At 47.5% G+C, this 13,712-nt stretch overlaps 1 protein-coding gene and 1 long non-coding RNA gene across 14 annotated transcripts in view; both read left to right on the top strand.

The window, feature by feature from the left end:
- GET1 (guided entry of tail-anchored proteins factor 1) overlaps window positions 1-13,712 on the top strand; it is a 37,231-nt gene that overhangs the window by 15,885 nt on the left and 7,634 nt on the right. The window contains exons 1-2 of one of the 13 annotated variants that reach the window (XM_032276845.1): window positions 4,045-4,338; window positions 4,655-4,765. The exons of 1 other annotated variant lie outside the window; for it this stretch is intronic. In XM_032276845.1, the coding sequence (XP_032132736.1) occupies window positions 4,171-4,338; window positions 4,655-4,765 (279 nt within the window). In that variant the 5' untranslated portion in view covers window positions 4,045-4,170. Of the gene's footprint in view, window positions 1-4,035; window positions 4,404-4,654; window positions 4,766-13,712 lie in introns of those variants that run through there. 11 more of the 13 variants (XM_032276844.1, XM_032276846.1, XM_032276848.1 and 8 more) reach the window with 11 other exon arrangements.
- LOC116550808 lies at window positions 7,663-10,167 on the top strand. The gene is made up of 2 exons (XR_004268584.1): window positions 7,663-8,626; window positions 8,735-10,167. It is a non-coding gene; the product is annotated as an uncharacterized LOC116550808 (long non-coding RNA).

Below are 13,712 nucleotides of genomic sequence, written 5' to 3'. Positions count from 1 at the left end.
CCCACCTCAGCTTCCCAAGTAGCTGGGACTACAGGTACGCACTGCCATGCCTGGTTAAGAAAAAAGAATTTTTTTTTTTTTGTCTTTATGTTGCTCAGCCTGATCTCGAACTCCTGGACTCAAGTGATTCTTCGGCCTTCACCTCCCAAGGTTCTGGGATTGCAGACATGAGCCACTGTGCCTGGCCACAACTTTTCTACAAGTTTGAAATTATTTTTAAACACAAACTTTTAATATTTTAATTATTTTAAAACCTGAGCTGGCATCTCATAAAATAAAAACATTTAAAATGCAAGCAAAAGTTTATTTAGAGATAAATTTCTGGGCATAGTGCTAAGTCTGTGAAAACTTATGGTCTAAATAAAGTTGGCTGCACTAAAAACAATAAGAAAATTAATTTTTAACCTATTGAACTTTACCTAATCGGAAGGGCTTAGTGTAAAATAAGGACCAAAATAAAAACATTTTAGAGGTTATCTGGGGTCAGGCGTGGTGGCTCATGCCTGTAACTCCAGCACTTTCGGAGGCTGTGGAAGGTGGATGACTTGAGGTCAGGATTTTGAGGCTGACTAACATGGTAAAACGCCATCTCTACTAAAAATACAAAAATTAACAGGGCGTGGAGGTGTGCGCCTGTAATCCCAGCTAATTGGGAGGTTAGAGCAGGGGAATCACTGGAACCCAGGAGGCGGAGGTTGCAGTGAGCTGAGATCAGGCCACTGAACTCCAGCCTGGGCAACAGAGCAAGACTCAATAAAAAAAAATAAATAAACAAATACATAAAAATAAAAAAATTAAGGTTATCTGGGCTAGGTGCAGTAGCTCATCCCTGTAATCCCAGCACTTTGGGAAGCCAAGGCAAGCAGATCACCTGAGGTCAGGAGTTTGAGACCAGCCTGACCAATATGGTGAAACTCCATCTCTACTAAAAATACAAATATTAGCTGGGCATGGTGGTGAACGTCTGTAATCCCAGCTACTCCGGCAGCTGAGGCAGAAGGATCACTCAAACCCGGGAGGCAAAGGTTGCAGTGAGCCGATATCACACCACTGCACTCCAGCCTGGGCAACAGAGTGAGACTCCATCTCAAAACATAAAAAATAAAAAATAAATAAAGTTTATCTGGCTTTAGCAATATTTTCAAATTGCGGTGAAATTCATAGAAGATACAATTAGCCACTTAAAGCATACAATTCAATGTTGCACATAACCATGTAGCAATATAAATAGTGCTGCCTTTTAGGATAATTTAACATTTGCATTTTAAAATGTTGCATAAATGCTTGTTTTTACACTTCATTTTTTAAAAATTTTACTTTGTGGCCAGGTGTGGTGGCTCACGCCTGTAATCCAAGCACTTTGGGGGCCAAGGCAGGTGGATCACCTGAGGTCAGGAGTTCAAGACCAGCCTGACCAACATGGTGAAACCTCATCTTTATTCTAAAATAATTAAAATATATATATTTTTTACTTTGTTGGGCTGGGTGGGGGCTTCAAAAAATTTTTGACTTTGTTTAAAGATTTAGATTCTTGTTCTTTCAACGAACACTTCTACATGTATAATTTATTTCTTGGACCCTTTTTATTTTATATAATAATTCTAGTACTATTTTCCCCAAATATATGCTTCTCCAAATAGTCTTCCTCCTTTTGCCTGAATTTGCTGCTATCTGATTGACTTGCATGACCCCTAAATATATGAGCATGTGGAACAATGGTCTAGAACTTGCCTATTGATCCCAAATTTTATTTTTAATCTTCCCTATGTTGTAAGTAGACATTCTTCTACTGATTTTTTTTTTCCAGTTCGTGTAACCAATGATTTGTGCTTTATTGAACCACCTTTAAATCTAGTCCTTGGAATGTTAGAACTATTGCTAGTAAAATTCACTGAGGTTTGGTAGGCTGGTTCACCTAGCCACAGGACTATTTTGTCTTTGATGCCTCTAGGGAAACAGCTTGTTGCATGGCAAGAGTGATGCCATCTTGAAGTGAAACTGCCACAGTGACCTGTGCTTGAACCCCCACATACCAAGGTGCTCCAAAGTAAGGTCTTTAACCACTTCCTGTAGCATAGATAGCTCCTCATGTCACTCGTTTTGATGAGAACATCTGAGAGACCAGGTGCACATGTTTTGCCTTAAAAGCTTGTATATAAATAATACCTTCCGGCCAGGCATGGCGGCATGTACCTGCAGTCCCATCAATTTGGGAGGCTGAGGCAGGAGGATTGCTTGAGGCCAGGAGTTGGAGACTGGCCTGGGTGACCTGGTGATAATCCAGTTCTACAAAAAATAAAAATAAAAATAAATTAGCCAGGTGTGATCGTGTATACCTGTAACCCCTGATACTTGTGGGGCTGAGGCAGCAGGACTGCTTGAGCTCAGGAGTTTGAGACCAGCCTGGGCAACATAATGAGACCCCCATCTACACACACATACTGATATGGTTAGGCTCTGTGTGCCCACTCAAATGCCATCTTGAATTGTAATCCCCACGTATTGCGGGATGGACCTGGCAGGAGGTGATTGGATCGTGAGGGCAGTTTCTTTCATGCTGTTCTCATGATAGTGTGAGTGAGTTCCCACGAGATCTGAGAGAGATCTTGTGAGATCTCTTGTGATGGTGATGTTAACTGCCCCCGCCTCGCCGCCTTGTGAAGATGTTTACTTCTCCTTGGCCTTCTGCCATTGTAAATTTTCTAAGGCTTCCCAGCCATGTGGAACTGTGAGTCAATTAAACCTCTTTCCATTATAAATTACCCAGTCTTGGGTAGTTCTTTTTTTTTTTTTTTTTTGAGTGGACTCTCCCTCTGTTGCCCAGGCTGGAGTGCAGTGGCACAATCTCAGCTCACTGTAACCTTTGCCTCCCAAGTTCAAGCGATTTTCCTGCCTCAGCCTCCTGAGTAGCTGGGATTACAGGCACCTGCTCCACGCCCGGCTAATGTTTGTGTTTTTAGTGGATACAGAGTTTTGCCATGATGGTCAGCCTGGTCTCGAACCCTTGACCTAAGGTGATCCACCCATCTTAGCTTCCTAAAGTGCTGGGATTACAGGCGTGAGCCACCAAGCCTGGCCCCATAATTTTTTTCACTGATTCATAATAATGAGCCAGAGTTGTACTCCGTCGTCTAGGATGGAGCACAGTGGTGTAATCACAGCTCACTGCAATCTTGACTTCCCGGGCTCACCTTGACTTCCGGGGCTCAGGCGATACTTTCATCTCAGCCTTCCTAGGAGCGGGGCCACGGTCACGTGCCACAGTGCCCGGCTGATTTTTATTTTATTGTAGAGATGCGGTCTCACTATGTTACCTAGGCTGGTTTCAAACTCCTGGGCCCGTAATCTACCTGCTTGGATCTCCCAAAGTGCTGGGATTACAGGCTTGAGCCAGCACACCCCGTAATCCTGCATCATTTTGATTAGGAGTTAGTCCTCAGAAACCAGGCATGGCAGAAGAGACAGCTAAACATCTCTTGCTTTATCCACCATGCATACATTCGAGTTGGGATTCCTTTGCTGCAAAACTTGATCTTCAGCTAGATTCAGGTTACTTTATTATTACTCATGATTGTCAACAGTGCATGCTAATAAACTTATTTTTCAGGTATGCAGTTATGTAAATTGGTTAGATTTACTACAGTGTTTAGTTCTGGAAACGTAAGGCATTTACCATATAACTGCTTAGAACACGTATTTCATTTTCAGTTACCTGTTACTATAATTACGGTGGTTTTCTATTTAAGGAAGGGTTTATCTTAAACTTACCTAGAATTAAAAGTTAATTTAAAGGAGGCACTAATTATGACAAAGGCAGGGAGCCGTTAGCACTTGAAACCAGAGTTTGCTACTATGGAAAAGTTTTTAATTTCCAAAAAAAGGAAAGAAAGAATCACGGACTTCGAAAAACTGGTTCAGTAGGCGGGGCGGGGCGGGGAGCGGGTGCGAGATGGCTATGGAAGCCCTGAAGGCCCAGGAGGAGCCTGGAACGCGTTAACTGCTCCAGCGGGAGCTGGAGGAAAACGCCTCCCGCGAGGGCGACGGAATGCGCAGGCGCGTCGGGGCGCCGGGCTGGGGCGCCGGGCTTCACTGCGCAGGCGCGGACGCCGCCGCCGGCGTGGTCCCCATGGAGCTGCCGTAGCGGACCCAGCGCAGCCAGGAGCGTTCGGGATGAGCTCAGCTGCGGCGGACCACTGGGCGTGGTTGTTGGTGCTCAGTTTTGTGTTTGGGTGCAATGTTCTTAGGATCCTCCTCCCGTCCTTCTCATCCTTCGTAAGTGGTTGCCAGGCCTCCCAAGGGCCGGTGGGGACGCCGCCCCAGTCCTCCGACTGGTCTGGCGTAGGTACAAGGTTCTCAAATGGGAGACTGAAGGCCAGATTCAGCCCGTAGCAGCGTCTCGGTTGGTCTGTAAGCTCTTTTGAGATAGTTGCTAGCGTCTAAAAGGGGTGAAACTTTACCCCCAATCTATTTACTAATTCCTAATCTTCAGACTGTCTGGGTTCTAGGGGGTTGGCAGGAGAAACACCCGGCAACCCTGGGCCCCACTTCCACGTGGCAGGAATCTTCTGGCTGGGTGGCGGCGGCGAATCTCACACTGGGAGTGCCCAGTGCCCCGCTGCCAGCCTCACTCGTTTCCGTTAACCCCGGTCCCTAGAGGCATTCGAGCAGTCCCCGGCCAGGATTTCCCAGAAGCCTGGCGGGCGATGTCAGCTGTTCCAGGTCCCGGAGAGATGGATCCTCGCGTCCAGAAGGCCACATTCTTGGGGTGGGTAGGGTGGGAGACAGGTGCAGAGTGAATCTCAGCACAGCGTGATGCTTTCAGTATCCAAGGGAGCAACCAGCTTGGGGAGCACCCTCTTTCTGTCAGGCGTTTTGCTCAGGCAGTGAATACATTTCCTCCGTGTCACGGCTGCTGGGAGAGGAGAGTATTATCATTGCATCCTCCTTTACCTCCCGGAGGAGTCTGGCTCAGAGAATTTAGTAGTTGCACTAAATCATCCACCTAGTGACTGGTGGTGGAGATTAGATTGCCTGTTGGAGCAGGGAGAGGGATTTGGTGGCAAATTGGACGGGGCGTGGTGGGGTGTTGGCATGGGAGGTGTGGGGACATTGGGAACTGTCCCTGGAAATGAGCGCCCTGTGTAGCCCACAGAAGGAATGAGGAGCATTGTCTTGGAACACAGTTCTTGCTTCTCTCTCCTAAGATAAATCGGTAGTAGTGGAGTATGTTTTATTCCATCAGTATTCACTGAGTGCTTGTTTTGTGCAAAACTGTTCTTACTGTCCTCATTGCCTTACTGTCTGCACTGTTCTGAGATATAGGGAATTCTCTTTTACCCCCTGAGCCGCCTTCAGAATCTTTCCTCATGCTATCCAGTCTTTAGCATGATGTTCCAGGTCCTTAGCATTGCATAAAAGACTTTTGACAAGCTGGCCCATACTCATGTTTCTTCTTATTTTTAACTGTAAAATACACATAATATGAAGCTTATCTTTATCGTTTTTAGGTGTACAGCTCAGTGGCATTAAGTACATTCACAGTTTTGTGTAACCATTATCCCAGAACTTTATTATTATTTTAAGACGGTGTAGCTCTGTGCAGCCATAGTCTCGGCTCATTGCAACCTCTGCCTCCCAGGTTCAAGTGATCCTCCCACCCCAGCCTCCCAAGTAGCTGGGACCATAGGCATGCACCACCATGCCTGGCTATTTTTTGTATTTTTGATAGAAATGGAGGCTTGCCGTGTTGGCCAGGCTGGTCTCAAACTCCTGAGTCAAGCCATCTGCCCACCTTTGCCTCTCAAAATGCTGGGATTACCGATGTGAACCACTGTGCCCGGCCCCCACTCCTAGAACTTTTACTTTTTCTTTTGAGACAGAGTCTCACTCTGTTGCCCATGCTAGAGTACAGTGGCCTGATCTTAGATCACTGCAGCCTCCACCTTCCAGGTTCAAGCAATTTTCCTGCCTCAGCCTCCCAAGTAGCTTTGATTACAGGCACCTGCCACCATGCCTAAATTTTGTATTTTTAGTAGAGATGGTGGGGGTCTCACTATGTTGCCCAGGCTGGTCTCGAACCCCTGACTTCAAGTGATCCACCCTCCTCTGCCACCTAAAGTGCTAGGATTACAGGTATGAGTCACCACGCCCCACCCCATCCAAGAACTTTTTCATCTCTTCTAACTGAAACTCTTGTACCCATTAAACAACTACTTTCCATTCCTACCTCCTCCTGACAACCACCATTGTACTTTCTGTCTCTATGAATTTAACTACTTTTGGGACCTCATATATGGGGAATCAGACAGTATTTTTCCTTTTGTGTCTGGCCTCTTTCAGTCGGTGTAATAGCCTTAAGGTTCATCTGTGTTGTAGCATGGGTCATGATTTCCTTCCCTTTTAAGACTGAATAGTATCTCATTGTGTGTATAAGCCACATTTTGTTTATTCATTCATCCGTCTGTGGACACCCGGGTTTTTTCTACCTTTTGACTATTGTAGATAATGCTAAAATGTTTACAAATATCTCTTTGAGTCTCTGCTTTCATTTTTTCTGGACATACACCCAGAAGTGTAATTGCTGGATCTGTGGTGAGTCTATGTTTAATTTTTTTGAGAAACTATCGTACTGTTTTCCATAGCAGCCTCACCATTCCACCAGCAGTGCAGAAGGGTTCCAGTTGCTCCACATCCTTCAACATGTATTTTGTTTTCTTATTTATTTAAATTTTTTTATTTTTATTTTGAGATGGAGTCTCATTCTGTCACCCAGGCTGGAGTGCAGTGGCTCAATCTTGGCTTACTACAACCTCGGCCTCTCGAGTTCAAGCAATTCTCCTGTCTCAGCCTCCCAAGTAGCTGGGATCACTGGTGCGTGCCACCACACCCAGCTAATTTTTTGTATTTTTAGTAGAGATGGGGTTTAGTAGAGATGAGAGCCATATTGGCCAGGCTAGTCTCGAACCCCTTGACCTCAGGTGATCCGCCCATCTCAGCCTCCTAGAGTGCTGGGATTGTGGGCATGAGCCGCCGCACCCAGCCTTTTTGTTGTTGTTGTTGTTGTTAATATACTAATCATCCTAATGGATGGAAGGTGGTGTCTCATTTTAGTTTTGATTTGCATTTCCCTAATAATTAGTGATGTTGAATATCTTTTCAGATGCTTATGGCCATCCGTTTATCTTTGGAGATATGTCTAGTCATATCTTTTGCCCTCTTTTAAAATCCAGTTGTTTGTTTTTTTTGTTGTTTAGTTCCTTTTATTGTTATTATATATATGTATTTGAGACAGAGTTTCTCTCTGTTGCCCAGGCTAGAATGCAATGGTGTGATTGTGGCTTACTGCAGTCCCCGCCTCCTGGGTTCAAGCGATTCTTCTGCCTGTATGTGCCACTACACCCAGCTAATTTTTGTGTCTTTTTTTAGTAGAGGGGTGGTTTCACCATGTTGACCAGGCTAGCCTTGAACTCCTGACCTCAGGTGATCCACCGGCTTCGGGCTCCCAAAGTACTGGGATTACAGGCATGAGCCACTGTGCCTGGCCAACAATTTTTTTTTTAAACTTTTGTTTTAAGTTCAGGGGTACATGTGCAGGTTTGTTACATAGTTAAACTTGTGTCATGGGAGTTCTTTGTACAGATTATTTGTCACCCAGTTATAAAGCCTAGTACTCATTAGTTATATTTCCTGATCCTCTCCCTCCTCCCACCCTCCATCCTCTGGAATAAAAAAATTTGTTTTTAGAGGCAGGGTCTTGCTTTGTGACTCAGGACCTGTGTCCACATCCAGTCCTGCCTCCTACAAGCTTATGGCCTCTCTAATCTCAACGTAGTTAGCTTTCTTAAACCCATTTCCCTTTGGGTGTAACACTTGTCAGCCAGGCTCAGAAGGACAACATAATATCCTAGCAGAGTACACCCTGCCCCCCCATAAAATTGGTAACAGAGATGTTTGGCCTGGTCACTGGGTTTGTGGTGAGGTCTGTAAAAAGCTTTAAGGAGCTCGCTGGTCTTGAGTAGGGTCAAATGTTGCTTCTTCACCATCATCAGAGGCTGCCTCATCACAGCCACGGATTTGAGGATTTAAGTGGGAAGGACTCATGGCAAGCGACAAAAAGTCGAATTGGGAAAACAGTGCCCTCAGGGATGGGGCCATGCTCAGGTACTTAGATTACAACCTCCCTTGGGATTGTTTCTGAAGCTTTTGTCCTGGCAGAAGTTAGGGAGGGAGCCTGCTGATCTCATTAGCAAGTTTAGGCCGCACTGATCCTCCCCTTGTGAGGCCCCTTAGAAGGTCTGAAGTATCAGAAGTCCTTGGGCCGGTTAAGCCTCGCAAGGTCCTGGGAAGTGATCTCAGCTGCCCACTGCGGTGGGGGTGGGATGCCTAGTGTTGGCGTGGTTCGAATTTTCCTGGGGATCTCTCCCTCCTCTTCAAGCTAGGCACAGGACGCATGGTTGAGAGAGCCCAGTTCATTCAGTACGTGGTCCGGGACTTTCTTCAGCTATAGGAGGGGAACAAAGACGCCTTTGGTGAGCACCGGCTCTGCAGGTGCAGGGGAGGTGCAGTGCGCAGGCGCCCCAGGGCTGGCGCTGGCTCAAGGTCCAGGTCAACAGCATGCACTGCGCAGGTGCCCCAGGACTGGCGCGGGCTGAGAGTCCATGCAAACCAGACGACTGCGCAGGCGTCCCAGGACTGGCACGGGCTCAGAGTCCATGCAAACCGGACGACTGCACAGGTGTCCCAGGACTGGTTCGGGCTCAAGTTCCATGCAAACAGCATGCACTGCGCAGGCGTCCCAGGCCTGGCGCGGGCTCAGAGTCCATGCGAACCACACGCACTGTGCAGGTGCCCCAGGACTGGGGCAGGCTAAGGGTTCTTGCAAGCCGTATGCGCTGCGCAGGCGCCAGGAGGCCCTTCCTTGCAGCCCTAGCTTTGCAGAAAAAGGACGCTTCGCGGGTTGCCTTCTAGGTTTATGGGGCCGAGCACCGTTTCAGATGTAACATTTTCTAAATTATCCTTCACTTTCTGCTATAAAGAGTGGCCACTCCTTTTCCCTCTAGGGGACTGAAGCAAGAGGAGGATGTTGCAGGGTTTGCCTCTGTGGTCGTCTTCCTTAGAGCAACCCGCCCCCATACCCGTTTCCTCAGAGCAGTTGCTTAGTGAGTCTCTGCCAGGGACCAGGCTTGGGGATGGTCTCAAGTATTAGTTTAGAGGGACGACGCTCTGCGTCACAGGACCTGCCCCAGAGCCCTCAGACTGAGAAGCGTGCTGGTGAAATGCGCATGTGCAGGCAGGGCTTCCTGTGGGGCTCTCGCGGGGGCAGCAGCCAAGGATAGGGGCCCTGGCAGCCTGGAGAGCTGCCCCCTTCTCGGTCCTGGCTGGTGGGGATCCTGGCTGAGAATGGCATCTAGGGGTGTTTAGGGTCTGGAGTTTCTTGGATTGGAGGTCTTTGTCCCCTGTGGTCGGGGACCTCAGGGTGACCTGAGTTGGTGATTCCTGGGTTTGCCTACTCTACTGCTGACAGGGACAAGCAGGGGCTGTGCACTTTGTCATGCCATCAGTTAATTGCCAGCAAGGGAGTGAGAGAGGTGGAGTGGGAGTTTGAATCTCTCCAGGGTGACCCCAAAGTCAAGCCTCGGCATTTTACCTGTTGGCAAAGAGGACATTGAACCTGGACAGGATCTGCGGCTGACAGTGGCAGGAGGACATTATGAGCTGAGACAGATGGGCTTCCAGCATCTTTCTAAGGTGGACGGGAGAATTGGTTCTCCCCTTTTTTCCTCCATGCCTGAGTCATCTTGATAAGAATTTTATAAACTCATTTTCTGCTTCAGAATGTCTTGTGGCCTATCTACAGGTCCTTGAAAGGCTGTGCCCTGTTCAGCTTGTTTTTACCAACTGTGAGTTTTAATGGTCTGGAAGGTGGGTTTTGAGTACATAAAAGGACTCCAGAGATTTACTTTTGTTGTAAAAATTAATATTTGCATTATTACATTTAGATTCATATCTTATTAAATCTTACACTGTGTAATTCTAGAACGTTTTAACATTTATATGTGGCTCTTGGATTAACATTGATACATATTTGCAAATTTATACTTTAAAACTTTTTTTTTTTTTTTTTATACACAGGGTCTCTGTTGCCCTGGCTGTAGTGCAGTGGTGCCATCATAACTCACAGAAGTCTCAACTTCCCAAGCTCAAGCGATTCCCCCCTCCCCACCTCAGCCTCCCAAGTAGCTGGGGTCACAGGGACCACAGGCATGTACTAGCATGCTTGACTAATTTTTAATTTTTCTGTAGAGATAGGGTCTTGCCGCGTTGCCCAGCCTGGCCGGGAACTCCTGAGCTCAAACGATCCTCCTGCCTCAGTCTCCCAAAGTGCTGGGATTGCAGAAGTGAACCACCGCGCCTGGCTCAGAATTTTATTGTGCTTATACATGTAATAGATGTAATTACTTTTTTCAAGCACCGTTTTTTTTGCTAACCTTAAAAAGCTGCCTTCAGTTTTCCTCAAGTTCACCCTTCTGCCTTCACTCACCTCGCATTCCTGAGTTTTGTGTATACCCTATAATGGCAAATGTCTTGAAGCCTCTTTTTCTTTTTAAAATATGGTTTTAAAAGTCAGATTTATTGAAGTGTAATTTGTATAAGGTGATATTATCAAAAGTTCTTAGCAGTGTCTGTAGATTTTCCTTGCTTTTGAAAAATTTTATGATTTCATCTAAGAATTTGGCCCATTCCTATTTCTTTCTCCAGAGTGGATCAGGCTGGAGTATATATAGCTCATTTAGTTAGAGTGTTGGGTAGTGGCCAGGGCAGAGGCACCACAAAGAGAGCTGGATTTGAAGACCCCCCTTACTCCCTGCACAAGGCCTGCCAGAAACTGCGCGGTAGCGAACACATTGCACAGGCACTGTTAGGAGGCTTCAGTGGGCGGCCCACAAACTTGCGCATGCGCAGACACCCTCAGGTGACCGGATTCACCTTTACAGCTCTAACTGGAGAGTTGCCCCTACTTTGTGGCAGGTGGAGGGGGGCTGTGAGCTGGAAGGTGGGGGAACTCATGTAGTGTGCGCTTGCTGTGTGCCAGGCACACTTTAGATACGCTATATAACATTTCATCTTTTTTTTTTTTTAAATTTCAAATCAAATACAAATGTGCAGAAAAGTTATGCATACAATCAATACAAAGAACTGGTTTTGTTTCCTGGCCCATTTGGAAGTTGTCAGCCGGGACCCCCTCATTTCCAGATAGTTGGGTATGCAGAAGAATCTTGGGGGCCGGGCGCGGTGACTCACGCCTGTAATCCCAGCACTTTGGGAGGCCGAAGCGGGAGGATCGCTTGAGCTCAGGAGTTCACGGGCAGCATAGTGAGACCCTGTGTCTACTAAAAATTAAAAAAAAATTAGCCACGTGTAGTGGTGCACGCCTGTGGTCCTAGGTACTCAGGGGACCGAGATGGCGGGATTGCTTGAGCCCAGGAAGTCGAGGTTGCAGTGAGCCATAATACAGGCATCAAGTACATTACAACGATCTGATCCTCAGGCCCTGTGCAGGTTCCCCACGTGTTGCAGTAACTTCTTTAACAGGAAAAAGACCTAGTTTGGAATCACGCGTTGCATTTCCTTCCCTCTCGTCTCCTTCTGTCTGGAGGAGTTTCTCGGTCTTCTCTCGACTTTCATGGCTGTCATTTCTGAGTATTAGAGGACATTGATTTCCCAGAATGGACGCCTGTTGGCATGTCTGATACTTGGCAGGGGTATCTGAGAGATAGTGCTGTATTCTCATTGTGTCTCATCCGCTTGTGTGGGACTGCGATTTGGGGATGTTCGCTGATCCCTTGGGGCAGGTGGCAGAGGCGCCCCCGAGGGTTTTTAGACCTGGTTCTGGGGCGCCGCGCAGTCCCTGGACTAGGCCTTCCCGGCAGGTCGGCGGGCGCCACCTGGCGGCCACTGCCGACTCGTTGCGCTCCAGTCGCACTTTCCCTCCCGTGGCCTTGGCCTGGGGCGGTTCCCTGTAGAGTGGAAGGTTGGGGCTGGTGCGGGGAACAGGGGACTGCGGGGGCGGCGCAGGCGGGTCCCCAGGTCATGCAGGGTCCCTCTGCTTACAGGGAGCAGCCAGGGGAGGGTGCCTGGGGAGGGTACCTCTTTGTTTACTTCTGTATTTCTCTGCCTATCTGTGGAAACCACAGATTTTCATCACCACAAGATGCATTCTGGTCCTCTCCGAGACTGACTGACTTTCTTTTCTGTTTTTTTTTTTTTTTCCTTTTCTTTCCTTCCTTTCTCTCTCTTTCTTTTGTTTTTTAAAATCTATTTATTTAGAGACTGGATTATGAAACTGGCTAATTTTTGTATTTTTTGTAGAGGCAGGGTTTCACCATGTTGCCAAAGCTGCTCTCACACTCCTGGGCTCAAGTGCTTTACCTGCCTTGGCCTCCCTAAGTGCTGGGATTACAGGCGTGAGCCACCGCACCTGGCCGCCTTTTCTGTTTTCTTTTTCTTTTCTTTTCTTTTTTTTTTTTTTTTTTTTTTTGAGACAAGGTCTCACTCTGTTGCCCAGGCTGAAGTCCAGTGGCATGATCTCAGCTCACTGCAGCCTTGAACTCCTGTACTCAAGAGATCCTCCCATCCCGGCCTCCCAGAGTGTTAGGGTTGCAGGCTGAGTCACTGTGCCGGGCTGAGGCATCTTTCTAAGTGTTTTTGCTGAAAGTGAGAAGACTGGCTTCTATTACCCTCAATGTTTTTGTTTCCGTGATCCCCTCTTTGTAAGTAAGTTCTGGTGTTACCCGTGTGAATGCACACCTCGTCCCACCTGGGCTCTGATACTGGCAGGGTTCCTTCTCCTCTTATATGTCCATCCCCCTCACCCTACAGACCCTGACTCCTGAGTCAGGCTGCCCTTTACTGGGCACTCCTGTATCACCATGCTTGGTGCTGATGCCTCTTGCCAGGGTGCCACTCTATGGGAAGGCCCTCTGCACTGCGCTTGGGTGCTGACACTCTGCCCTGCGCCCCGCCTCACCACTGTTACCCTGCGCCTGCATCTTGCTTTGCCCTGTCTAATCTAGGTTTGAATTCTTCAGGGAGGGGAGAGGATACATGTTCCCTGTCACTGGAATAACAACTCTGATGGAATTGATTTTCATTTCATAACTGCAATTTTAGTTATAGTGAAAGAGACATACATTTGTATTGGAGCAATTCATGGGCATATCTGCAAAATGAAAAATACAGTTTGAATAGCAATTTGAATACGAGGTTTTTTTTTTTTTTTTTTTTTTTTTGTGGTGGCTATAGGGAGCCGTAAAAGGCAGCAGAGCCTGGCTGTGTAGGTAGAGGGCAGCTTGCCCAGCTGCCAGAGGTGGGAGTAGGATATTGGAGGGAGGTATATCAGTTCTGTCTGGCCAAACCCATGCTGGAGTCCCCTCAAAAGCAGTGGCAGGGGAGTTCCCTCAAGGGGCTGCTCCAGGCTGTCTGGAGATGGGGCCGGCTGGGATTCCAAAGAAAGAAGCACTAAACGCCAGGATGATCAGTCCACAGCATTTGAAGGGAACTTACAAGGAGCTGCAGCAGTCCTGGGACGACCAGTGAGAGCAAGGGACGTTTAGCTAGGGATGTTTGCCGCCAGGGCATTGGGTTATGGAGTGGATGTGGGAGCTTAAGGACTTCGTCATGCAGGGCGAGTTTGTAGGTGTTTCTCAGCAGGG

This window comes from Sapajus apella, unplaced genomic scaffold, assembly GCF_009761245.1.
Source record: "Sapajus apella isolate SASKATOON/1434 unplaced genomic scaffold, GSC_monkey_1.0 scaffold8, whole genome shotgun sequence".
In the NCBI taxonomy this organism is placed as follows: domain Eukaryota; kingdom Metazoa; phylum Chordata; class Mammalia; order Primates; family Cebidae; genus Sapajus; species Sapajus apella.
Note: the sequence above shows the minus strand (reverse complement) of the source record. Positions and strands in the feature narration are given on the sequence as shown.